The sequence below is a fragment of the Chamaea fasciata genome, unplaced genomic scaffold (genome assembly GCF_029207755.1).
Source record: "Chamaea fasciata isolate MVZ Bird 193981 ecotype frontalis unplaced genomic scaffold, bChaFas1.0.hap1 SCAF_7, whole genome shotgun sequence".
Taxonomy (NCBI): domain Eukaryota; kingdom Metazoa; phylum Chordata; class Aves; order Passeriformes; family Sylviidae; genus Chamaea; species Chamaea fasciata.
The window spans coordinates 52,749,192-52,773,725 of NW_027094092.1; the positions used below are offsets into that span (position 1 = coordinate 52,749,192).

The 24,534-nt window shown below is 48.2% G+C and overlaps 1 protein-coding gene across 1 annotated transcript; it reads left to right on the forward strand.

Annotated features, from left to right (window-relative positions):
- The first annotated feature begins 1,124 nt into the window (after positions 1 to 1,124).
- Positions 1,125 to 23,788, forward strand: LBHD2 (LBH domain containing 2). The gene is made up of 5 exons (XM_066188863.1): positions 1,125 to 1,269; positions 11,028 to 11,130; positions 15,299 to 15,389; positions 19,213 to 19,414; positions 20,538 to 23,788. Exons 3-5 carry the CDS (start codon positions 15,300 to 15,302, stop codon positions 20,612 to 20,614), a joined length of 369 nt encoding a protein of 122 aa, XP_066044960.1. The 5' UTR covers positions 1,125 to 1,269; positions 11,028 to 11,130; position 15,299; the 3' UTR covers positions 20,615 to 23,788.
- The last annotated feature ends 746 nt before the right edge of the window (positions 23,789 to 24,534 follow it).

The following is a 24,534-nucleotide window of genomic DNA, read 5'->3' on the forward strand; positions in this document are numbered from 1 at the left end:
ACACTGCTTCCTCTTCACCTGCAGCTGTGTCTCCCCTGGATGCTCCACGCACCCTGTGCCATCCATGCATGCTGGCACTCGTTTTGCAGGACCTCACACAAAACAAATGCCGGAAGGGTCTCCCCTGGTTGACACCCATCTCCCTTTCAGTGTTCCCGCTGCTGCATCGTGCTCCTGTGTGCTTGTGTTGGAAGCACCACTCTCGGGAAAAAGGCACTAAAGGAAAGGCCCGTTCCAGCAGCCATGGTGCGTGTCCGCCCTTTGAGCCTGGCAAAGAGGGGACCCCAGGGGCTGCACCTCTGCAGGCTGAAGCCACAGCTCCCATTGCTGGATGTGCAGAGGGAGGGAGGCAGGTCTGGGCTCCCCTCGCATCCCTCCACACCCGAGTTTGAGCTGCTTCCCGGGGGGACACCCAGCAGTGGGGAGGACCAGGCTCCTTTGTACATCCACATTCCTCCACCACTGCTCCCCGGGCTGCTGCCACCAGTGTGACTTCTGCCACTGCGTGTTTTTGCCTCCATCACCAGCATCACCAATACATGCAGAGCTGCAGATGTCCCCTGACAGCCTGTTTGCAGTGAACCCCTGGCAGGGGGGAGCCCCTTATCACAGCCCTGGCACAGACTGCCTGCCAGCCCCAGCTCTGCAGCCCCTCGGGATAAGGTGGCGGGATGCTGAGCACGACAGAGCGCGTCCCTGCCACGGGTCGGGGATGCAGATGGGAAACTCACCCCGGTGTGGAGCACCCGCCCCCGCCGAAAAGGAACCCCTTCAAAAAGAACCCCAAGAAGTTTGTGCTTTCCGCATTCGACGTTTTCTCAGCAAGGGCTGGCTGCAGGGCGGTCTCGGGACACCCGTGAGCAAAGCAAGGGGAGAGGGTGAACTGCTCCGGGAGAGTGACCCCTCCGGGACCTCCGTCCTGCGCCTGCTGCGCTGTGTGACACCAGCACCGTGCGGAGGTTGGGGCTGGGCGAGGCCGTGCGGTCCCACACGTGTTCCCGGGAAGTGTCCCCTCCCCGCGGGGCGGCCGAACCGGGCCGGGCCGGGCCGGGCCGTGTCTGCGCGCCGCCCCGCCGGCGCTGCCGGGGGAGTGGTTTCCCCGCGCTGGCGGCGGCGGGGCCGGTCTGCGGGCGGGGAGGTGCCGCGGCGGCGGTGCCAGCGCCCGGCCCGGGAGGATGCGGACGCGCTGACGGAGCTGCCGGCTCCCCTCTGCCGCCGTGCATGGGCGGCGGGCGGCTGCCGCCTCGCCTCGCCTCGCCTGCCGCGCCGGTGAGCCGGGCCGGGGCTGGGGGGTCTCCGCCGAGCTCGGGGGGTGCGAGTGGCGGGGCGGGGTGCGGAGAGGGGGGACAGCTGCCACTTCTGAGTGCCCCGCTCGCAGCCCCGCGGCGGCCGGGAGGAGCTCCCCGGGACCTGGGCTGCGTCCCAGTGGCGGAGCCGGCGACCGGAGCTGGGCGGAGGGGAGGCGGGTCGGGTGTGTGCCGTGCGGGTCGGGTCAGTGCGGTGCGGGTCGGGTCAGTGCGGTGGGGGTCGGGTCAGTGCGGTGCGGGTCGAGTGTATGCTGTGCGGGTCGGGTGTGTGCTGTGCGGGTCGGGTCAGTGCGGTGGGGGTCGGGTCAGTGCGGTGCGGGTCGGGTGTGTGCCGTGCGGGTCGGGTCAGTGCGGTGCGGATCGGGTGTGTGCCGTGCGGGTCGGGTGTGTGCCGTGCGGGTCGGGTCAGTGCGGTGCGGGTCGGGTGTGTGCTGTGCGGGTCGGGTCAGTGCGGTGCGGGTCGGGTGTGTGCCGTGCGGGTCGGGTCAGTGCGGTGCGGATCGGGTGTGTGCCGTGCGGGTCGGGTGTGTGCCGTGCGGGTCGGGTCAGTGCGGTGCGGGTCGGGTGTGTGCTGTGCGGGTCGGGTCAGTGCGGTGGGGGTCGGGTCAGTGCGGTGCGGGTCGGGTGTGTGCCGTGCGGGTCGGGTCAGTGCGGTGCGGATCGGGTGTGTGCCGTGCGGGTCGGGTGTGTGCCGTGCGGGTCGGGTCAGTGCGGTGCGGGTCGGGTGTGTGCTGTGCGGGTCGGGTCAGTGCGGTGCGGGTCGGGTGTGTGCCGTGCGGGTCGGGTCAGTGCGGTGCGGGTCGGGTGTGTGCCGTGCGGGTCGGGTCAGTGCGGTGCGGGTCGGGTCAGTGCGGTGCGGGTCGGGTCGGGTCAGTGCGGTGCGGGTCGGGTTAGTGCGGTGCGGATCGGGTCTGCGCGGGGCACAGGAGCCCCCGAGCGCGGTGCCGCGGGTCGGAGCGCTGCGGGGAGAAGCGCTCCAGTCCCACGGGCGGCTGCGGGGTAACGGGGGAAGAGGGAGAGGCGGAACGCGCGCCTCTGCCGCGGCTTGTTTCGCCACATGCTTGTTTGTTCGAGTAAAGGGTGTTACGGAGAATTCCCTGAGAAAAAGGGTTCTCGTTTAAAGAAACATCACCCGAAAGGGCTGTGTGAAGGAATCCTGATGAATGAGCGCAGCGCTGAGAGTGTTGTTGGTTTGTGGGCTGCGATCGCCTCAGCTATTCGTTTATGCAATTTTTTTTTTTTCCAAGACAACTTTTGAGGCGAGGAAGCGACTAACAAAGCACAAGTTTAAGACAGTGATGCTTTTTGCTTGCGAGCTGAACTGAAAACTGAAATCCTGCATTTCCCATCAGGTAGCAAATACCACACATATGATTACTTTTAGAGCATGAAAGAACCTACTTTGCTCAGTAAATGAGGACTATGTTTCACTCGGAGAAAGGGGTGTGAGTATTTTCCATCTGCCAAATGAACATACCACAAAAATTTTCTTTTCATCTGGGACAGAGCCGTGTTTGTGCATCTCTGAATATGGCTACAGTCATGGAGGGGAGTTGGGTTAGCCTGGATGTAGCATTAACCCCTCCAGCCACAATAAGCAATACACAGAGAGAAATTTGTTTCCGTTAGTCTTTTCCTGACTGAGATCCTTACTGCAGCTGTACAGTCAGTACAGCAATGAAGCTCTCCTGGCTTTAGGTTCACATCTTACTGAAGGATCCAGGGTTGGTGTTCACACCTGCCCTGTAGCTGTCCTGGCTCCCAGCACAATGCCTCCTTATGAGGAGCCTGTAAAGGAAGGTGAAGCTGGGAAATTCTGCCTACGCACAACCAGGCTCAAGCTAGTGTTTTCCTTCTCCTAGTTTTAATGAGCAACAAATTTTTTGCCCAGAAAATAATCCAGCTCACAGCTCAGAATTTCGATAATTAATACGCCATTTAAAAAACATGTTTTCAGAGTCAACATTATGATTACAAAGAGAAAACAAGCAAACAGGGAATAACTTGACCTGGTTTTGTCGCTTTCCCCTTCTAGCCTGACAATTTGTCAATCAGGTGGAATTTCCTCCAACATCTTTGGCACATTGCTTTAGCAGAAGAAATAATGTACAAATATAGTTACTTTTCCTCCCTTCTCACAATGATCTCTTTGTATTAAGCAACAGGCTTTTGCATAGATCAGGTACCAACCCCAGAGTGTCACAGGCTGAAATTGCGCTTTCTCTCTCATTTCTGAAATTATGCCCCTGTGTTTGAGCCCATTTAACCATTTCTGCTTTGGAGAAGTTGGTCAGAGGAGCCTTGATCCTATATCATTCAAGGCAGGAAGAACTCTGCCAGGACTTCAACGAGACTAGTATCTCTCTCAGCAAGAGCCCTTCCTTTTGCTTCCTAAACATGCACATTCTCTGGAAAATTTTGTATAATAATTAATTTCCTGAATTTTCAGCCTTCAAGGGAAGGCTTTTTTGCAAACCCCAGGAAAGCTGCCAACCAGTAACATCCAGCTAGAACGAAGTCGACTGATTGATACCAACAGGTTCTTAAAATCTCATCTCAGTGTTTGTCCCTCTTTGATTGCAAGTCCTCGGGTCTGGGACCTCCTCTCCTTCATGATTTGAAGAGAGCATGACCAGTTCCCTGCAGAGCAGGTGCCAGTGCGGGAAGAAGCTGTGGTCCAGCAGGATAATCCCCTGCTCTCATCAGCGTGTATTGACTGATCCCACAGTGTTTTACCCCCTAGTGCCCATGTCCCCATAGGACTAGGAGAAAATAGTCCAAGTCCAGCTCCTCTGTTGAGACCACTGCAGCTTGTGTAAGATGTAACCTGAATTTTCAGCTGAGTTCAGTCTTTGACATATACACACATAAACTGCCTCTGTGCAAATACTTAGTAGACTTCCAGATTCAGAAGGTGAACGTTAATTGGTTGGCAGGAAGACTCACAGCCTTGTTAATGCATATCTGCTTTCAGTGTTAATGACTCATTTAAAAAAAGGCACTCTGAATTTTTTGGTTTTTAGTGATTTCTTAATTTTTGGCTGTGTGTTGTCCTCACCCTGCATCTTCCCCATTCTTACTGTGGTAGGACACAGTATTCTTGTATCCTCCATCTTGGGCTAGGGCAGCTTCCCGTGCTTGGAAATCCAGTGGAGTGACGGAGTTTTAATTCACGGACAAAACCAGCTGCATCTCTGGTGTTAGGTTGTGATATCGTGACACCTGTGGTTGTGCTGTTAATTGCCAAGAAGGAATGTTAAAAGCCACTTCATTGTCTTTGTTCTCTTAGGAGTCTCTGGTGGGCTCATTTCCTTGTTTTTTAAAAATTCTACCACTTTTGCTTTGTTAGCCTTACCAAATTCTCTGCTAAATGCTCAACATTGTATCAGGTTATAACACTGATAGCACTGTATCCTAATTTTCCCAAAGTTACAAGGACATAACTAATTTGTCTTTTAAGTAAATATTGTTCTATCTGACTTCACCTAACCTCTTACTCCTCTGTTGCCTAGAAATGAGCCCAGTGATAGACTATCCAGAGTATTCTTTCACGGTGCCTGAAAGACATCAAACATTTTGCAACCCATTTCCCATGACATTTCCATCTGAGAATCATGTACTCTGTGTTGATGCTCTAAGATGTTTTTCCCCCACTTCCCTGCTTGAATTCAGAACTATCCCAAAATACCCAGGGGATGGTAGAAAGAAGCACAGGAAGCCAAATTTAATCTGTCACTGATTCCCATGGGTGCTGCAAGGTGCGGGACAATTGTGGCATGAAATACTAGGGATGAGAGGATCATCATCTTCCAGAGCATATCTCAGAAACAAAACCATTTCTTTCTAAAAGCCTTTGGTAAGGGTTGCTCTGAGTTAAAAGGAACAATACAGTTATTTGTAAAGTGCTGGCTTTGCAAGGTTATGGGAAATTAAAGCCTATGCAGAATCACTCTGCTCAATACAGGCATTTCTGATGCCAAAAGCAAGTTCTCAGATGAGAGTATTTGCACAGCAAGTACCAGAAGAGATACCTCTAAAACATTTAACAGCTTGTTGAGGCTTATCTCTAATTTTGATGGGGTGTTTTCCTGATGAGTTTCTCTCATATCAATTAGCTGCCGAATCTGATGTTAAAAAAATAAATCCTAACTTTTTCTTGGCACAAGGTTCCACGAGGGCTCTGTGGAGATTTCCACGATATCAAGGTCTACCAGCATTCAGAGGAGCAGGCTTAGTCATTCTTCCCATCTGCTCTACTTCTTCCTCCCTCCGCTGCTCTACACATGCTTCCTGGCTGTCTGCTCCCCTTCCCTATCTCCAAGCATCCTGTCTGGATGCTCCCCCTCCTCTCCTGCCATACCTATCCCTTGTGGCATCTTCCATGAGGAAGCTCAGGTAGTTTAGTGCTGAGATCAAAGAGCTGAAATAAATGAGCTGCTCTAAAGCAGCCAGGAGAAAAGAAAAAGCAAAAGGAAGAATCCACCAAGGAAGCACCCATAGCAAACAGCATAGCAAAAATAATTTGAAAAAACTTTGAGTTGAATCATCCCCAAATCATAAGATGGCTTTAAAAATTGTGATAGTTAAACACAGGCACATTTATTTCTTTTTACTTCTTCTTTGGCCATCTATGAATCTAGTTTGTAGCTCCTTTTTGCCAAGAGGGCCAGTAGGAACTTGGGCAACTACAGCAAGCTGGAAGTTGAGGTTTGTATGTAGCCATGGCGCTCCAGGATCTGGGGGTGTCAGAAGAACAGCAGCTCCCCAGTGGCTGATTGTGCAACACCAGGAGTCGAGGAGGCTGAGTTAGAGTCCTCTGCCAGCACCGGCCCTTTGCAAGCCTGTGTTTTGTAATGTTGGGAGTCCACAGATGAGTGTCTGAGAAATTCCCGAGGGTGATATTTACCCCAGTAGTTTCTTTGGAGCAGGAACAGTAAAAACTGCAGCTCACCACAAAGTTAGCGGTGAGAGGCAGCACGGTCTGGAAATAGCAGCCTCCTACCCCTTTTCGCTCTCCCAAACTACGTGCTGTGTCTCATGCTGAAAAGCCTCAGCTCCTCCACTTTGAGAGTCGTTTCATCTCACTGCTTCCTGAGAGAGATCGACATCTTCTGTGGAGCACACGCTGCCGAGGAGAGGAAGGCAGCTTTGGCCTGCGGAGAGCAGAACTCAAGTACTGCGTGGGTGGCCGAAGACAAGAGCTTCTGAAACGAGGGAACAGAACAGATCTCTAATCTCCAGACTCTGACACATATCGCACTTTTCTCAGTTGCTTAGGAAAGAGATTTGCATCCAAAAAGAAGTGGGAGGTTTAAATAGGAGTTCATACATTTATCTTCTGTGGTCCATGCAGTGATTTACATTTTGCTGGTCCCATGGAATCCACAACACTTTATAAAGTGCATTAATTACAAACGTGCAACCAGGGGAAACAAAGACCTTGTCCAGATTCCTACTCACAGTGTCCAAAAGATGAGCTGAGTTGGAGTCAGGGAAACAAGGCTGTGGGGTGTCTGATGTAAGTGCTTGTTTTGGGTTGTGCCAAGACGCTGAAGTTACTGTCCCACCCTGAGTAGAGTACTGGGCATGGTCCTGCCTGTGGATGGCCCAGGCACCTGTGTGGTTCTCAGCCATAGTTCCATCTTCTTAGGACTAACAGAAGACTGAGATATAGAGGAATTGGATCCACAGAAGCACCTGGCCTTGGAAAATGCCGACTGACATTCCTTTCAGAGAAGGCATTCTTGTACCATGCACCTTTTTGTACCATGTGAGCTGCCCCTTCATGGCTTCATCCACCACCACAACTGTAGCTCTGCCATAGAGTGCCTACTCCTCCACCTTGGCTGAACTGCCAGCCTGCTCTGCTGCAGCAGAATGGCCTGAATAAGGCACCCTTTCTTCTTCTGGGTAGAAAAACCTCCTTTGACCTGTTTGTTTATTGGGACCTGCTGAGCAGGGTTTCCTGTGACCCATCGAAATTTTCCACTCCGCAAACACACAAGCACCAGACCATTGCTTCTCCCACCTAACGCCATTCTTATGCACGGCCTGTCCCAATTTTCCTTGTAATCAATAGCAGGGGTTTCTCTTTGTAGCACACACAAAGGCTCGAGCTCTTGAATGGAGAAAAGTTTGCAATTATCCAGGGGCTGTGGAGGGGTGAGGCGGGCAGTGGGGCCGGGTGCCCAAGGCTGAACTCCTTGTTTGTTTGTGGCAGGGTCTGAACCGGCGGGAGCAGCTTGTGTGCCGTGACTGCGCCCGGAGCTCCGTCTTTGGGGCTCCAGGCTGAGCTAGCAGAGCCATGTGTGGGGGTCTGTCCAGCGCAATTTAAGTACAGGGCTCGAAAAGCCCTTGGGATTGACCCATTGAAATAAGGAGGGGAGGGCTCCTGTTTCTGCCGTGCCAGAAAAATGATGGATTTGCAAGCGTAGCAGTGGTTCAAGGCCAATTTCTGCCTCCTATCTGCACTTTGTTTGAAGGTGCACCTTCAATGTGGTATTGTTAGGCTGTTATCATAATATTTCCATGAGTGCTCAGTGGGAAATGATTACTTTGGGAAACCTGGGAAGGGAAGAGAGTGTCCTGCAGTCCCTGCTAATCTAGCAGCAGCCCTGGCATCCTGAGGTCAGGTCTCACTTTGCCACCCAGTTGTCTCCAGCACTGGGGCAGCTCAGCCAGAAGGGGTGATGTTTTCAGAGTAGGAGGAATCTCTAAATAGAAGTGCCCCAATTTTGGAGGTGCTGCTGCCTGTGGGGGAAAAGCTTGGGGCTCAGAGCCTCTGAAACATGCACCTTTATTGAGTGGGCAATCTGTGGACTGCTAGGATTGCAGCCTATGGCCAATTCTTGTTTCTGTTTTGCCCGATAAAGCACGCTTGCTTTTTAAACATCTACTTTGCTATTCACAGCGGATTTATCCCAGGGAGAGGCCTCTGCTGCTGTGCCTGATGGAGTCCTCTGCCCCCATGGGGAGCAGACTCAGGAGAGACAGCCAGGTTGGGCTTCTCCATACACTCCAGCTGACCAGAGCTGATGCCCAGTATCCCACTTCTGCTTTGACACCAGTTGCTCTCCCATGGGTGGTGAGACCACCCCACTGAGACAGGCTGTGTCCTCAGGCTGTAGTAGTGCCAAAAATGCAGTTTGTTCCAGATGCTTTCCGAAGTGAGAGGGAAGCCCAGAGAGCACTTTTCAGTGGCTGGGCTTGTGTTTCATGCCACGAGCACAGGTGGAGATTCATCCCCTTGTGTGAACTGAGGGCCCTTGGTCTGGGCAGAGGGGCCACCACTGAAGCATTTCTTGGTCTCACTAGTGAAAACTTGGGAAATCTCAGGACTTCCTTGCTTGATGCTATGGCTTCAAACCCAACAGCAAGACATGACCAGCTCATTGGAGTAGTCCCTAAGTTAATTGCTCTTTGCTGGGAGGTATAGCCAGGCTCTGCAAGGCCAGACGGTGGGTGGCCAAGGCAGTACCACTGGTGTCTGAAACTCGACTTGGTTCCTGCTAATGACAGTGCAGCTGTGTTGGTGCTCCTGCAGCCAGAGAAGAAGGAGAAAGAAGACAAAGGAGGCAAAGGAGGGCAATTTATTCTGGCAGCAGAAGGTGGGTGGGTTGGAAAAGGGTGCATTGTGCAAATGGGCTCCAGGCTGGAAAGCAGCAAAGGTGGGTAAAAGTAAGGGACAAGAAGAGATAACCAGAGAAAGGCATTACTTGGGTAATTTCCATTGCAGTAAAAGCTCTTTACATGGCCTCAGTAGCTGTGGCTTGTTTGTAAAAGATTAGGCAGTATCACAGAAGGAAGGGCTTTAGTTCACGTTTCCTCTGTTGTCAGCTACAGAAGGTTATCACATCTATTAGGCAGGTAAAGTCAGAGAATAAATGCATTCTGGTAGTTCTCAACACTGGAAACACTGAACTCTACAACAGTCTTGACTGTTTTTCTGGTTTTAAATATGGCTGTGGCACTGGGAGAAGGGACATTTTCCATGCTGCAGTCCTGAAGTGAATTTTTTATCACAGGTTTCAAGTAGCTGTGCAGCAGGGGCTGACATCCCCTGTCCAACACTGCATGCACCATAGGACTGTTTCCAAAAACACCCGAGAGGGGATTTGGCTTGGGTCAGTTAAATCCAGAAGTCCTTTGCTGAGACTGGAAAGCAATGGATATGGGTTTAATCAATTCAGTACTGCATGGGTCCTTGTATACCAGTATACCTTGTATACCAGTAGTCTGAAGATAACTCTAAACAGAAAGTGGCCTGGCTTGGATTCCAACCAGTGACCATGTGGTGCCTGGTTCCTTATCTCTTCCACCCTTTTGTCTCTCATTGACAGTGTAATAATTACCCTGTGTAATAATTGTTCTTATTACATCCAGTCTTTTCTGAAGGAGACATTGAAGGTAGACAAGTTTGAGTTGAATTTTCATAGGTTTAATAATAGCAGCTTTGTAATGGGTAGTGGGATAAAAATCTTCTTCCCAGAACATTGGATAGCATGGTATCAGATGCTCCCTTGTTTTTATAAGAGACAAGCATTGAGTGTAGTCATGAATTTTTAAGGGACAAAACATTAATTAGCCTTCCTGAAGTTGGTTTGGTCATTGGTTAGGAAGGAGAATTGCCAGGCAAGAATTAAACCTTCTGGATTGAATCCTGGGGATTGAGAAGTGATTTCCTGCTTCCCTAATTTTCAATAAGTGTGGCCTGTGGCATGAGAAGAAACTCCAGAAGGCAATACACAATTTTTCCTCTGTCACTGTTTTTGAATAAAATCAGTGTGCAGTTAATCCAGTGTTATAAATCTTGCTAGGAAGGTTTCCAGAGCAGGTAGATTTGTTTAATCATTTGGGCTGGAATCCAAACCACTGGAGGCTACAAAATATATATACTAGTGCCATTCACTTCACTAAAAACACCTTTTTCCCATCCAAGGAAATAGCTGTGGCTGGCATGAATATATATTTGGAAAGCTGTAGAGCTAAACAAATTTCTCAGAAAATCATCTCTGGCCTAGATACTGACTATATTTACGCACTCTAACTCCTGAGGCTCATCAGCTAAGGCTTTCTGACAGAGAAGTCATCAGAAATCAATGATTCACACTTTGAAATGGTGGGATCCTCTCCTCTGCTCAGCAGGCTCCCTGTCTTGATACCAGTCATTGTATTTCCTTCAAATTGGAGTAGATCTTTCAAAAAAATCTCTTCCCCTGTAACTTCCAAAAGAACTGTGCAGTAATGCAATGTTAATGGACCCTTCTATGAGCATATGTTGTCTTCTTTGTGTCTTGATCAGTAGAACTATGTCTCACTAAACAAACTGATCCTGCCAAATAAGGGAATACATTTTTTTATTTTCCAGTTTTCCAACTATCAATACAGATTCTGTCTGGGAGGATTTCAGAATGTCCCAGTTTCAGCAGTTTTTGTGTAACTCACACTAAGGAATAAGGTTTAGCATCACAAAGAGTCAGATTGTGAGGTGTTTAAGGTAGCTTTAGGTGGCTTTGGTACATTGATTGCCTCAGTAATTCACAAGGTGCTCTATGAGCTTCATCCTTAGCGAGATCAAATCCCATCTCTCCCAGAAAATGATACAGACCTTCACAGTGGGAGTTTCTGCAGCAAGCTTTCAGCAGAACTCTTCCACACCAGTGCCTGCCAGCATTGTCCCTTTGGTCACAAGCTCTGACTCTGCTGCATTGTCTCTTCCAGGCACTTCTAGGATTTGACTGAGTGTGCACGACACTCTGTCAGCGACGCAGACGCCTGCAGCAAGGACAGTTTTTGGAAGTGACACCCATTGATGTGATTGAAGGTAACGTGCTCTCTTCTGTCATTGCCCTGAACTTGCCGCTTATCCTCCACAGAGCCTCATGCTCTGGCCAGCATCCCCTTTGCTGCCTGTCCTGGCTGGGGAGCTGAGAGCAGGATCAGGCCTCAGTTCACTGCATGTCTGAGAATCCCCCAGGCTGATCCTTGCTTCGGGTAACAGCTCGTCCCATAAAACGTGTTTGTGCCCCCGTCCTTAAGGAAATACTTCCTTGCATCACATGACCTGCCTATTTTCCATAAGTGCAGCACATTTTTGAGTCCTGAAGCTGGTCTGCATTCAGGTACTGTTTTTTCCCCGTGAATTTTCACAGGTCAGTTTTGCCCTCTGTTCAAAACCTAAAATAAAAATGTGTGCATTGTTTCTGAGGCCTTTCCCATGGGAGGTGGTTTAGCACTTGTCAGGCTATGTATTGCTCTGCATGTTACTGACCTTGTTAGTGCCATCACAAGCAGGAGAAAGTGATCTGTGCTTTTGCTCCATGCCTCTGGAAAAAGGTCAGCATAGTGTGGTTCCTGGGACTGTAGCACTTTAGCACTGCATTTAAGATGAATGTAGTTTTCTCAGAGAAATGCAAGAAAAGATTTTGCTTCCCCTCGCCCCAAATTGGTGTATTTGTGCTTAATTAAACCTAGGGGAAGTAATGTATTTCTTAATTCACTGACACGAGAATTTTAAGGTTCAGAGTAGATGACTCATCCACCAGAACAGAATTTATCCTTTGTTTGTAAATGCTATTTATTGCCTTGTTTGCATCACTATGGCTACTGTATGTCATTGATGGTACCAGCATCTACCATACATAAAATGAATGCAGGACTGAATTAAAGAGCTTTAGTTCTTATAATTGTATCAGCCACTTTTCTGTTGTATGTCAGTCAGTACATCTCACGTAAAAGCAGCACTAAAAGTGGCATAATATTTTCCATCAACACTGGTTGAAAAGAAAAAAATTATCCTGTGCATAAATCCTATCACAGTTTAAAAAGCCCTAAGCAGCACAACACGAAGTCCCTTGTTCAGATTGTACAGCTTTATAAACAACTCAGTGATGCCTTACAGGTGATTTTGAAGTTTCAGTGGTTTGCAGTGGCATTCTCAATTATTTTACATCTAGTTATTTTTCATGTTAAAGACATAGTTAAGCTTGTTAGAAACATCATTGCTTTCACAGCCCTTATAGATTCTTCTGCTTTCCTTCACTGTTTTGAAGTGGAGACTGGGAATAATTAATCTATTCCAGGTAAAGCCTAATTATTTTGCCAATTGCATGGCCCTGTGTTCTATTCTGAAACACATCAAGTACAATCACTTCTGCCATCCTATTCAATCAAAGCCTTAAGTTGCACAGATTTTCTGAAATGGCCTCAGCTTCAGCAGCTTGGGAGCTGATTCACTGAGGCATCTGCTGTAACACTGGCAGGACTGTCACCATTTTTCTAGCCCAAATCATTTGTCTTTGTCATTTACAAATAATCTGCAGGGTATAATGTGGTCTTAGGGAGGCACGAAGCCCATTATTGCTCAATAATAGAATTTCGTGAGGTCTTAACATCTTTGAGCTCATATGACACATTTGACAGTGCATGTGTGGATGTGTATCTCTAATTTCCCATGGAACAAGGACGGAGAAATATTTAAACATTTGCAATGTATTGAATGGCTGCTAAAATAAACCAGCCAGCTCTGAGTGACTGCAGGAGTCTGCTGGTGGCTAGCAGGGACCAACCTCCAGGACACACAGCAGTGGGGCATGGCTTTTCTGTGGTTGCCAAGACCAAGACTTCATAAATACTGACCCCACACAAAGCCTCCAAGATTATTTCCATCTAGACACACACTTTCTTATTTCCTTTTCCCTTCAATCCAGGACAGCTGGGCTTAGGGTGCCAACCCCGAAAAGGATGCCAAGAGAAAGATGTTCATCTTGGCCATGAGTGGTGAGCCCAGTGCTCCTCCAGGCTCACAGCTGGCTCTGGCTAATACAGGGTGTGAAAGCCCTGCAAAACAGCTCTTCCCAAAGAGTTGGGCTGGGAGAGCATGGTCCTGCTATTGCCTAGTGGGCAATTCCCAGAGGGGCCGCAGGAGGGGTGAAAGGGTCCCTCTGGGAATAAGGAATAGACTGGGGCCAGAGTGGGGAAAAAAGGCAAGAATGGAATGAGCACCAGGGGTGATCAGAGGGAGGAGATATCAGAGGGAGTGCTACTTTCCTTTTGGTCCATGGGCACATCTCTGTTCTTTCAAGTGCTGCCTGAAGTGGCAGGAACAGCTGGCAGAGCAGGGCCCACAGTCACCACTGCTGGGAGGGGTCTCCCATTCCCAGGTCACCGCTCCCTCAGTGCTGTTGTCCACAGGTGCCCAGTGGTATGGCCTGCTGGATGCTGCAGGCATAAAAGCATGTGTCCAGAAAACCTGTGTGTTTTACTGATTAGGTGGTTTGTGCTGTCCCTGGGGAGTGGTACAGGTCCAAGCAAAGGCTGGGAACTCATAACACTCTTCCTAGCAGGCAGAATGTGTCCCCCTTCTACTTTGCCATGGCTCTGGGAGGATTCAGGCTGTGTAAACTGCTGGGTGCTCAGATTGGGGGGTTTAGTTCAGCCTTTTGCTGGGTTTCAGAGCCTGCTTCTGCTTTGCTGTTCTGTGCATGTACCAGGAAGTGTGTGAATTAATTCAGTGTTGGTTGTGTCCAAGGGTGACCCTTCAGGGCTTTTCCCTATGCTGATGAATGCCCATGGGCTTGGGTCCTGGTCCACAGCTGAGCTCAGGTGTCCCATGGTTCTGCCATGGTTCCCGTGCTCTTTTTAAAATGTGATGCAGTGGGAGTGAAAGTCTCTGCACTGTGATGCTGCTCCGTGCTACAGCTAATTAAAGTCATTGTGAAGGGTTTCGTAGTAATTGCAGATATTGTAAAATTTAGTTCTGTCCGGTAATTGGTAATGTAAGCCTGAAACAAGTTACCCTTAAGATGTTTTAGTTGGCATTTCTCAGTAGGTGCAGCCTTTACAAAGAAGGCTTTTGTGTGTGCAGCAGGACTAGAATTAATGGCAGCATTTTGTCGTGCCTAAAGGGGTGTCTGCTGTGGCAGGTGGCAGGGCAGCCTAATGGATGATGCCTGCATTCTGTGTGCTGCAGGAGGCTCCAGCAGCCACTCACTGCACTACCTGATGAATGCCAGCTAAAGAGAGTGTAAGCCCCATGCCAAATCTCTCCAGGGCTGGTGTATTAACATTTAAAATGAACATGGCCCCTTCGGCTCAGAGTGGCTCTGTTTGCTCCTACACGCTTCATATGGAGATTCCAGGCATCCTCAGATTTTTCAGTGGAATGCTGTGTTTATAAATGGCAAGTGTGAGGAAAATCCCAATGCCATAGAGCGCTGGGCTGGGCTCTGCAGTGAGGGCTGCAGTGGGCTCTGTCTCTCTGCTCTGGAATCCTGCAATGCCAGGCAGAACCAGGCGAGCTCCCAGGCCAGCTCTGCAGTGCCTGGGGTGCCAAATGGAACAGAGTGATGCTTAATGGCCACAAAAGCACCTTAGGTTCCTAAGTCCCTGATTTAAATGAGGTTTAGGTGCCAAACAGTCCCTGATGCATTTGGAAGTCCCACTCAACACCTCTCCAAACACTCAGGCAAGTAAAGACTACTGAAAATCTGGTCCTTAGACACCAATACAGCTGGTGTGTCTGGAATTAACAGCTTAAAAAGAAGTGCTGGCTCATGACTAAATTGAAGAGACATCTGGAAGAGCAAATATTTGAAGGCATTACGAAGAATCAGAATAAGAATTTAATTCAAGGCTGATATTTCCACCAGTAACTTTTTTTGGTCAACAGATGCAATTTCTGAGCTCATATGTCAGTAATAAACCGATTGCTGATAACACTGGAGGACTCCAGCTTCCAACTGATGACTCTGGGACTCTGGGGGGTCCTCTCCGCTGTTCCAGGGGCAGCTGGGGTCGATGCCCTCCTCAGCATCACAACATGCAGCAGTAACACTTGGCTTGGAGGCCAAGGAAGTATTTTTTGGACTGTTCAGGAAGGACAGTGTAACACAATTATTTTAAGCAATATGAAAAGTCAATACCTTTTATTAAATTAGCTGTGGGGTCAAAGCTCAGAGGTGAGGTGTCCCATTCTCTTTTAATATTCACAGCATGACAGAGGTGATGAACACCCGGGAGCCGGTGATGGAGGAATTCGCACTCAGCCAGACTCCTGAGGAGGAAGGAGGCCCTTCAAGCCAGGTAACTTCAGCAGAACTGAAAAGTGTCCTGAGTTGTTTGTCAAAAGCGATTTAACGGCAACCAATAGCTGTCCTTAGGGTGGGTGTTGAATTGCAGAGCGCTGCTGCCAGAAGAACAAGCCCTGAAATATGTGTTTGATCCTACTTAGGTTCTATTATTAAAAGCTAAGAGTTTGGTTGAAGTGTTTTGTGGGGTGCCAGGTCTGTAGGGCACAGTGACAGCAATGCCCAGATCCTGCAGGGATGCAGGCACAGACAAACCCTTTTTTATCACCAAGAGTTCAGATCTGAGCAACTACTGTGCAGTGAAGACATCCAGCCAGTACTGTGCCAAGCTTTTGCACAGCCACCCTTGAAATGAAGTGAGTTTCCTTAGGCTCAGAGGGAGCTCCCTTTTTAGAACAGAGACTGTTTGAAGTGATTGGCTGATTGACAGAAATGGCTGTGGCATCGTAGCAGCACCACTGGTCAGGGCCATTTGCTGGCAGGTGCAGGAACATTTTCTGTCCCCAGGCAGTTCCACACATGCGCTCAAACACCCACCCGTGGTGCTCGTTGCAGCAGGAGGGATCACGATGTCCCAGGCCCCCCTTGTGGCAGCCCCCACACGGCAGGTTGTGCTCTGTGGTTGTGCTTGTGACTCTCTGTCACTACCAGGGACAAACCATGTAATGTGTCCTGGTGGACCTGTGCTGCCTGTCAACACAATGTGTCATGTTGGAAGCAGACTCACAGGGCTACTCTAGGAGCAGCCTGTTGCAGGTGAAAAGCTAGCATTTGGAAGCCAGACAAGTCAGAACAGAAATTTTGCAAATTCCCTTTGGATCACTTGTTCACGTAATGAAAGGCTTTATGCATTTAAAGAGTGTACTGTGGGCTTTCCCGTGCCTCAGAGGCTGCACAGGATGGATGCTGCTCGCTCAAGGAGCATGTTTTCAATATTCTTTTTCCTCATCTTCACCAAGTTCCAGGTTTTTGGTGTTGTATTAGTGTATGCTGCCCAAACTCTGTCCCAGCCCTGACTTCACCTATGTATTTTAGGGCTGTTCTATGGTGTCTCTGATCATATGCCCCAGAGTTTTCCCCCAACTCCTTTATCTTTCCCCTCTGGGAGAAGGTGCTACCATCCACATTTTAGTGATAACCACTTAAGGCAAAAAAAAAAAAATCAAACAGAAATGAGATGTAGCACAAACTCAGTGACTCAGTGGGAAAACTAGGTTCCTTCCAGCAACTTCCAAGCACTCTGTCCAGGAGACCGGTCCTTCTCTCCCTGCAGTCTCCTGCCCACTCATCACACTCTCCAGCTTCTGCAGAAAAACACAGCAAGGCCCAGCAGGCAGCTCTGCTTCCTGCCAGTCCTGACTCATTCCTGGAGGGACATGGTAAATACTGGGCTCTGGTGGAAAAAAAAAATTATGTGGTTGATGTGAGAAAAGACCATATGAGAATGACACAAACAAAAATAGCCACAGCTGAGGCCACACAGGTGCCTTTCCTAAATTTTCTTGCAGCTGTAATAATCATCTCTCAGCCCATTTTTAGATCTCTCCGTGTCATTTCCTCGGGCTTCAGAAAGCAGATGAAAAAGCAGAATTTTTGTTGTATTGCACCCCCTATCCAGGGGTTGCCAGCAGGCTTGGGGATGGGGTGGCTGTCATTCAGCCCTCTGCCACCCCAGCAGGCTGCACAATAGCCAGGGAAGAGGTCACTGTCACCTGCTTGTGCAGCCGTGGGAGAAAATACAGCAATTTGGCCACAGTTTTCTGGCTCTTTTCTGCCAGCTGAGGCGTGAGGCTGAGGGAGCTGGGCTGCACTGTGGGTCTGCAGAGGAGGGCACTGCTGCTCAGAGGATCTGTGGACCTGTCCTGCCCAAGGAGACGTATTTGGTTTCCAAGAAGCAGGATTGTATTAGCCACTTCTTAAAAATTCCTTCCAGTCAAGACAGCTGCCATGGAAATGTCTTTCCAAATGATGAACAGCTCAGGAGAAGTCTGTGTAATGGGAAGTTGGGCAGCTCTTTTCTCATATACAGCATAACCATTGCTTGGTCAGGATGAGTTATAAACTGTGGGTGCAGCTCAGGGTGGCGTTCAGAAATGTTTGCCTTCAGTGATTCACTTGGTCTGTTTGCACTGAAAACGCTTTCTCACAAAAGAATTTTTTCCTAATTGTGTCTCAGAACACTAATATGCAACATTTCTCACCTTTGTATAGATCTGCAAGAAGTATTGAATCTCTGTGACACTACCAAGGGTGTGAGGATGAGGGTTGTTGTCCTTCCCCATCTTCAGAAGTCAGATATGGGCAGCACAGCAATGTTAAAAATGTGCTTGCTGCTTCCTAGATGCACAGCCTTTCCTGAGGTCCTGCCTCCCCATGCCAGCTCTGATGCCAAGTGGGACAACTAAACCCTCAACTGCTAGGGAATACAGCTGCTGAGGTAGAGGAACATTGCAAAAACCATGGAGCAAACACTTCTAGTGGGTTACGACATTCCCAGATCTCTGTCAGTGTCCTGTGCTTCTGCCCGTGCTCACAGCAGGGGCTGTGCTGAGACTGGCTCAGGGCTTGATCAAGCAGAGATAAACCAGCAGGGCTTGGTCAAGCAGAGACCCTGATCCAGTGGTGAACAGGCTGCAGATGTGTGAGGAGGTTCCCTCCAGCCCACAGCAAGCCTGTGGCAGCCTCTGAAGTTAAACTGAGACCATTCTTGCTCTGAAGTCCTGGTTCAGTCCCCTCACATGCACCTTGATTTTATTGTTAGAAATGAAATGCAATGAAATAAAATAAAAATAAAACTCAGCTAGCACAGAGAGATTTGTAGCTTGTTAGTGCAGGTATATGGAAGTTGGAGGATCCAGTAGAAAAGGTTTCAGTGAAGCCACAACAGAATTTCTTACGGTAATTTCCTGGAGGAGTTTGATGATTTTTCCTCAAAAAAACCAAACCAAAACAAAAACCAGAAAAAACCCAAACAAACAAGAAACCAAACAAAAAAACCCCACCAGAAAAAAAAAAAAAGATTCAAAACAAAGTACCCTGAGAGATTTAAGTGATCCAGCTACGTTGAAAACAGGAAAGCACTTTTCCGTGTTACAATATCCTTCACTAAAAAGCCCTAGTTCATCTTCAAGCTCTAATCACTGTGTAGTGTTTGATCTGCAGCTTCAATGTGACAAATGAAAATAAATAGCTGGCACCATCCTCTGTGTAAAGATGTTCTCTGGGGCTACCTATTTTGCATGATTGCATCATAAAATAGTGTTTCACATTGCAGAAAACAGCTCTGCACAGTGGTGGCTTCTTAATAAACTATCACTGCAAGGAAACGTGAATATCATATCAGCGCAAAAGGACAGCAGCCAGAAATGCTGCAGCAGCCATTTAGCTTAGCCTTGCAGCAATGACTTCTGTGTCCCAAAACCCCACCAGAACTGAAACACGAGTGTTTGGCAGCATAACAAATTTTATCTCCCAAGTCTCCATTTTCACTGCCCATGTCGGATCACACAAGTTAAGGCACTCGTCTCCTCAGCACACCAGCAAGCAAAATGAGTTCTTTGCTCAGGGAGGTAGAGCACATGCAGGGGAGAGTGTGCTGAGACTTACAGCCCCTTGGCACCATGCCTGGCCAGCAAGGAGCTCAGTTCAGCTGGGTTTGAAATCCTTCCTGTGCAGGGCTGTTGATCTGCACCAGCTGGAAGAGGAATTTTTAATGGACCTGTGAGTGCATGTCAAATGTAAAAAGGACATACTCTGCTTGCTCTGAAAATACATCCCTGTGAAAAGCTTTGATACACATTCCCCAAATGTCTCCCCAGGCCTTCCCAGACTCACGTGAGAAGTACCCCAAGCTGTCCAAAAGACTGCCTTCCATCGTGGTGGAGCCCACCGAGTCCGGGGAGGTGGAGAGCGGGGAGCTGCGCTGGCCTCCCGAGGACCTCAAGTCAGCAGAGGACAAGGGTCTTCATGGTGACCAAAGAGTCTGCGTCCAGCAACAGCAGCAGCAGATGGATATGGAAGGTCTGAATGAGTAATTTTCATCTTTGTTCCCCCATAGGAAAAGAGCTGTTTGCAGACAGTGCTGTGCACTGAAGTTAACCATGAGACAAACAGCTGTAGGTACTTGAAGGTGCCCAGAAAACATCTGCACTGGAGGAGTCCTGTGGAGTGAAAATTTTGTTGTAGCTTTTGAGCAGTGTGGTGTTTTCATCTGCATCAGCTGCTTACATGGCCAACAGGCAGCCATTGCACTGCATGTTAGCAGGTCATTCTGGGGAACAGTAATCCTGGTCAGCATGTGTCTGTCCCTGTCTCCTAGCACAGAAGTGAAGTGTTTGACAGCTGCACGTTTTCAAAGCATCCTGGTGTCTCAGGAGTGTGTCAGTGCAGCAGGAGCTCACAAATATCTACCCCTGACTAGTGTCACTGTGGGGTAAATACAGGTAAAGGTAAGACCTTGTCTAAGTGTAGCTTGCACAGGAAATGCTCCAGTGGGAAACTGGTCTATGCATTTCATTTTTTTTCCATCTCAGTGCTGTCCATTTCTCTTATAGAGTGACCCAGTTTCCATTTCAGTGCACCAGCATTTGCCACCCAAACGCTCAGACACAGCAGCCAGGACAGGATGCAAGATACACCTTCCCTCCCCTTTAATAGGGTGATGACAAAAGGTCTTGAAGTGTAAAATCACCTGCTATTCCAGTTGGCATTTCTGGGAGGTGACAACCACAGGGTTTGATCATTCAAGAGGAAATGTGAGCCAAATCTATCTCCTGACCTTCAGGTTACATGTTGTGGTTTTTCTGTTTCTGTGGTTTTGTGCTTTGATTTAGACTCATTATGTCTTCAGGCCTGACAGCTTAAGCAGATTTCTGAGACTGGATAGCCTTCCCATGACAGTGGCTGTCCACAGCGATCACCTCATCTCACTAATATCTTACCTGAGGTCTCAGGTTCCCTGAGAAGTCAGACTGTGATGCTCTCAGAATTCCCTACTCCAGGTTTAACTACTGGTTTGCAGGCAGAGAAGATTTCTTATATCAGGTCTGATCACGCTAACAGATTGACTGCAGGTAGAGCAGGGAATCAAACAAAGGCTGCACCTATATGGGGAAATAAATGCTGATGAGCTGTTTCTTTGCAGATACTTTAGCACACCCAGCTCAAGAAGTTGAAGACAGTACGGATACTCTGGAAAGCAGAAGTGAAGAGAATGAGTAGGAACTCCATGGCCTCAGATGTGAAACTTCATTGTGAATGTTGTTGGAAAGCTAACACACTCTGAAGACGTGTCAAAGTAATCTGTATTTAAATCTGCAAGGGTCTTATTTAGTTAGTACCTGGTAAGAAGCATCTGGGCTTTAGAACTGTTCTTCTAACATTTTGATTTTCAGGCTGGGATTCATATTATTTGTTTAATTTCCCCTTGGGAAACAATGGGATGTGTTAGGAAATACAAGGCTGTCAAGGAAAAAATGCTCCTAATTTTAATTAGTGCATTTCATTGGTTTTGTGTTTTTCAAGAAAGGCTGCTTTCAGGTATCAACAGCAGGACAAAGGGGTTGCGTTTCTACAGGAGGAATGTCTTAAATCTAAAAACTTTCTTTTTTTAGCCATTTAAAACTAGCACTGTGATATTAAGGACAATAGATGTAATATAATGTCACCAGTTGATTTTGTAACTTTTGTATAGAGACGCAAGGGCAAGATTTGCCTCCAGGCTGCCGCCCTGGGGCAGCCCAGAGCAGTTCTCTCCCTTTGGCTAACCTGTGCATATTTGGACATACCAGCCTTTCCTTAGCTGCCTTTTCAGTAAGGCTGATGCCTTTTGGAAGCGCTTTCTCGCTGTCCCTGAACGAGGCAATGAGCTGGTCGCTGGTGTTTGTGGCCTGAGGCTGACTGCGTTGGGCTTGGTGGGGTGGATCCTGCTGTTGGTGCGCTCTTCAGGCCAGGGCCAGCCGTGGTGTGGGGTGCACTTCTCACCCTTAAAGTCAGTGAGGTGGCTCCTGCTTCCCCCAGGGCTGGCTTTGTCCCACCTTGTTAATAGAGATTGTCACGGTATTAGTTCTTTGGTATGTTTGGAGTATAATGTAGGTGCAGGGGCACAGCTGCTCCTCCCTTGCCCGGAGCTGGGTGGTGATAAGGGGAAGGTGGCAGGAGCTCCATAGCACATCCCAAACCTCTCCTGCATTTTGCCTGGCTCCAGGTTTCCCCTGAGCCACCTGCAGCAGGAGAGGCATGGTGGAAGGACAAACAGCTGCCTCCCTCCTGCCCGAGCTGGCACTGCTGGCAGAACACTTGTGCCAAGGGGTGCCCTCCTCACCTATGGCACGGCCCTCTCAGCTCTGGCTGCACTGTCACCTCCTGGAGCCCAGATCTCATGGTGGGACAAGCTGTCTCTGGACACCTCTGCCCTCCAGTGGATTTTCCTTGGGAATCTGGGGGTCATTTTGACAGGAGCAAATCCCTTCCTGCACAGGGACCTCCCAGAGACTTCCTCCCACTGTCCCAGGAGAAGCACCAATCTCAGCCCAGAACAGGACCCGTTGGATGGGCTGGTGGGGATGGATGCTGCCTGTACTCAGAGGGGTTTGACTGTCAGTGATGAGTGTCCTGTAAGCTGCAAAGCTGGCTTTCTCCATCTCTGCAGGGCTGGGTAGGGTCTTTACTTCCAATTAATGTTGCATCCAGAAGAAGCTGCTTGCTGTAGGTGGAGCGAAATAATAGGATTTCTTCCAGCATTAACTCCTAAGTTGACTTCCAAGTGCTTTCTTTTCTCCAGTAATAATTTTCACTAACAGCAACTTTTAATTGTGTGATGGTTGATAAAATTTACTGGCCAGGTGTATTAATAAGTTTCTACCTTCTTAGCAACCAAATTTAATATATTTACTTACAAAGAATTCTGTGCAATGAATGTTTATTACAAAGGAAAGAGACTATTTTACTTCAAAGCAACATTAATTTATGTACAAAACTATAGCTCATTATATGGGGTGTTTGGGATCTAGGACCCTTTTTATAAGCAGTGTAGTACAGTATAATGTGATACTTTAGTTAAACTTTGCTCTCTCAATCTATATAACAATCTGTTTTGCCTTCTTGATGTAAACTTTCTTGCCTACACTGTTAGAATTACTTTGTTGAGTGAGTGGGATTCTGGTCAGAGCACCAAATTTCACCAGAGTAACTGAAGGTTTCAAGAGCACTTCCTAAAACTGGCGGCTGCCCCTGTCACCCCCTTCACTGGTGACAATTTTCTGGTAAAGCCAACGCAGCTGGAGCTACGTGTTGGCACAGGAGCAGTGAGGGGAGGGAGGTCCCCAGCTGGGACCCACCGTGGCAGGAGGAGAGCTGTGCTGCCGAGGCAGCCAGGCTGATGGGAGGTGCTCTTTAAATGCTGCTTTTGCATCGACTGTCAAGAAGTTTTACAAAGCTCTGGGGAGAAAACAACAGCAGTGACGACATATTTTTAACTGTATGATTTCCTTCCAATCTGCATCTGCCCAGCTCTGTGAGGAATGACGTTAGATGTATCACTTAATTTGCTTTTTGCTTTATAAAAGGAAAAACAGTTGTTTGAAACACTTCCCCCAATTTTCTGTGCTCTCTATCTGCTTTCAGACGCTCCCTCCCTTCCTGCTCTGGATGGCCCTTATCCTATTTCCACCTGAGGTCAATGGCACTTCCCTAAATATGTTTCCCAAAGAAACAACTAAATTCTACATACACCCTGCAAAAACGCCACGCAAGCGCCACTACTTTTTTCATCCTTGTACTTAAAGCTGCAGCAGGTATAAAAATCCCAGATTTCCTTCTTCCAGCCTAATTACTCCTTTCTTTCCCCTCTTCTGTGCTGCTCCCCTGAATATTTTACCTGAAGGAAATGGTTGCTTCAAACTAAATCTTTCTGCTGAAGTTGTGTGGCCTCAGTTTAAGAACCGTGCAAAGCCAAACTCCTCCTCCCATTTTTATTTTTCTGACCACGGGCCAGAGGCCCTAAAACAGGAAAGCAAGATAGAGAGAAAATTGTTTTATACAAACAAACCCTATTTATTCAACTTGCAGGTCTATGAATGTCCACTTACTTTGTCTGTGTGCAAGTGTTGTCTCTCTAATAAACTCAATAGTTGTTTTGTATTTTTTTCTGGATTAAAAGCTTTGTAGAAACTAAAAAGAAAAAAAAAGACATTCAGTCATATTTTTCTAGTCTAGCTTGTAGAATATTTCATGTAGTGCAGAAAGGAAGTTTTATGGAGTATGACATTGTTGAACTTTGCTCTATTTCAGTTCTTTCTAATTTTGTAAAATGCCACCTGTACATAATACTCGACTAATGTATGTCCTCTAGATGTATTACACCATTTAGCCTATTAAATGCCTATACTGAACTGATTGGAAGAAGCAGTGTATTCATAGTGTCTTTGTTTATACATGGAAAGGGTTATAGGTGGTGGTATGTGTCCTACCACTAATACAGGGAATGAAACCCACTCTAGGGCTGCCTCTGCTCCAGGCCATGCAAATCCTCATCCAGGCCCTCCAAACCACGTGCTCCTACACAGATAAATCCAGATTTACATCAGTGACAGCTGCCATAGCTATCTCTTATCTTCAAGCCCTTCCTTGACCAGGCAGCTCAACACTCCCTGCCTGTGTTTTGGGGTTTCCTCTCTGCCCTGCTCACCCTGCTGGTGCTCTGCCTCGCTGTGCTCCCAGCGAGCCCGTTGGCTCATCTTCATTCACCTCTCAATGCAATGCACATTTTTAACGTTTTCTGGAAAGGCAGTTGTGGAGCCCAGCAGGAACTCACATTACTGGAAACCTACACCCTGTGCAAGGAGAGCAGGGTCATGTAGCAGAGAAGATGAGAGGCAGAGATAGTCTGCCAGTGAACAACCAATTTTTTCCCAAAACGTCAAGTTGCCAAAAAGCAAAGGATCAGATGATGGGAGGGTGAAGCTGCATGTTTCTTACCCAGCTCAAAAGCAGCTGCTGCTCTCTGAGATGGGTAAATCAGCATGGCGAAGGCATTGCTTGAGGTCAAAGCCAGTTCCCTGCCCCTGCAGGGCTGTGCCTGCTGGGCAGTGGTGGCATGGCAAGGGGAATTTCCTGTATCCCAGGCTGGGGCAGTGAGCCAG

Excerpts from the sequence above, each read along its gene's own strand:
- LBHD2 (XM_066188863.1), top strand. The coding sequence starts at position 15,300 with ATGACAGAGGTGATGAACACCCGGGAGCCGGTGATGGAGGAATTCGCA. Across the intron at positions 15,390-19,212 it reads AAGGAGGCCCTTCAAGCCAG|GCCTTCCCAGACTCACGTGA; the intron begins GTAACTTCAGCA and ends ATGTCTCCCCAG. Across the intron at positions 19,415-20,537 it reads GCAGCAGATGGATATGGAAG|ATACTTTAGCACACCCAGCT; the intron begins GTCTGAATGAGT and ends GTTTCTTTGCAG.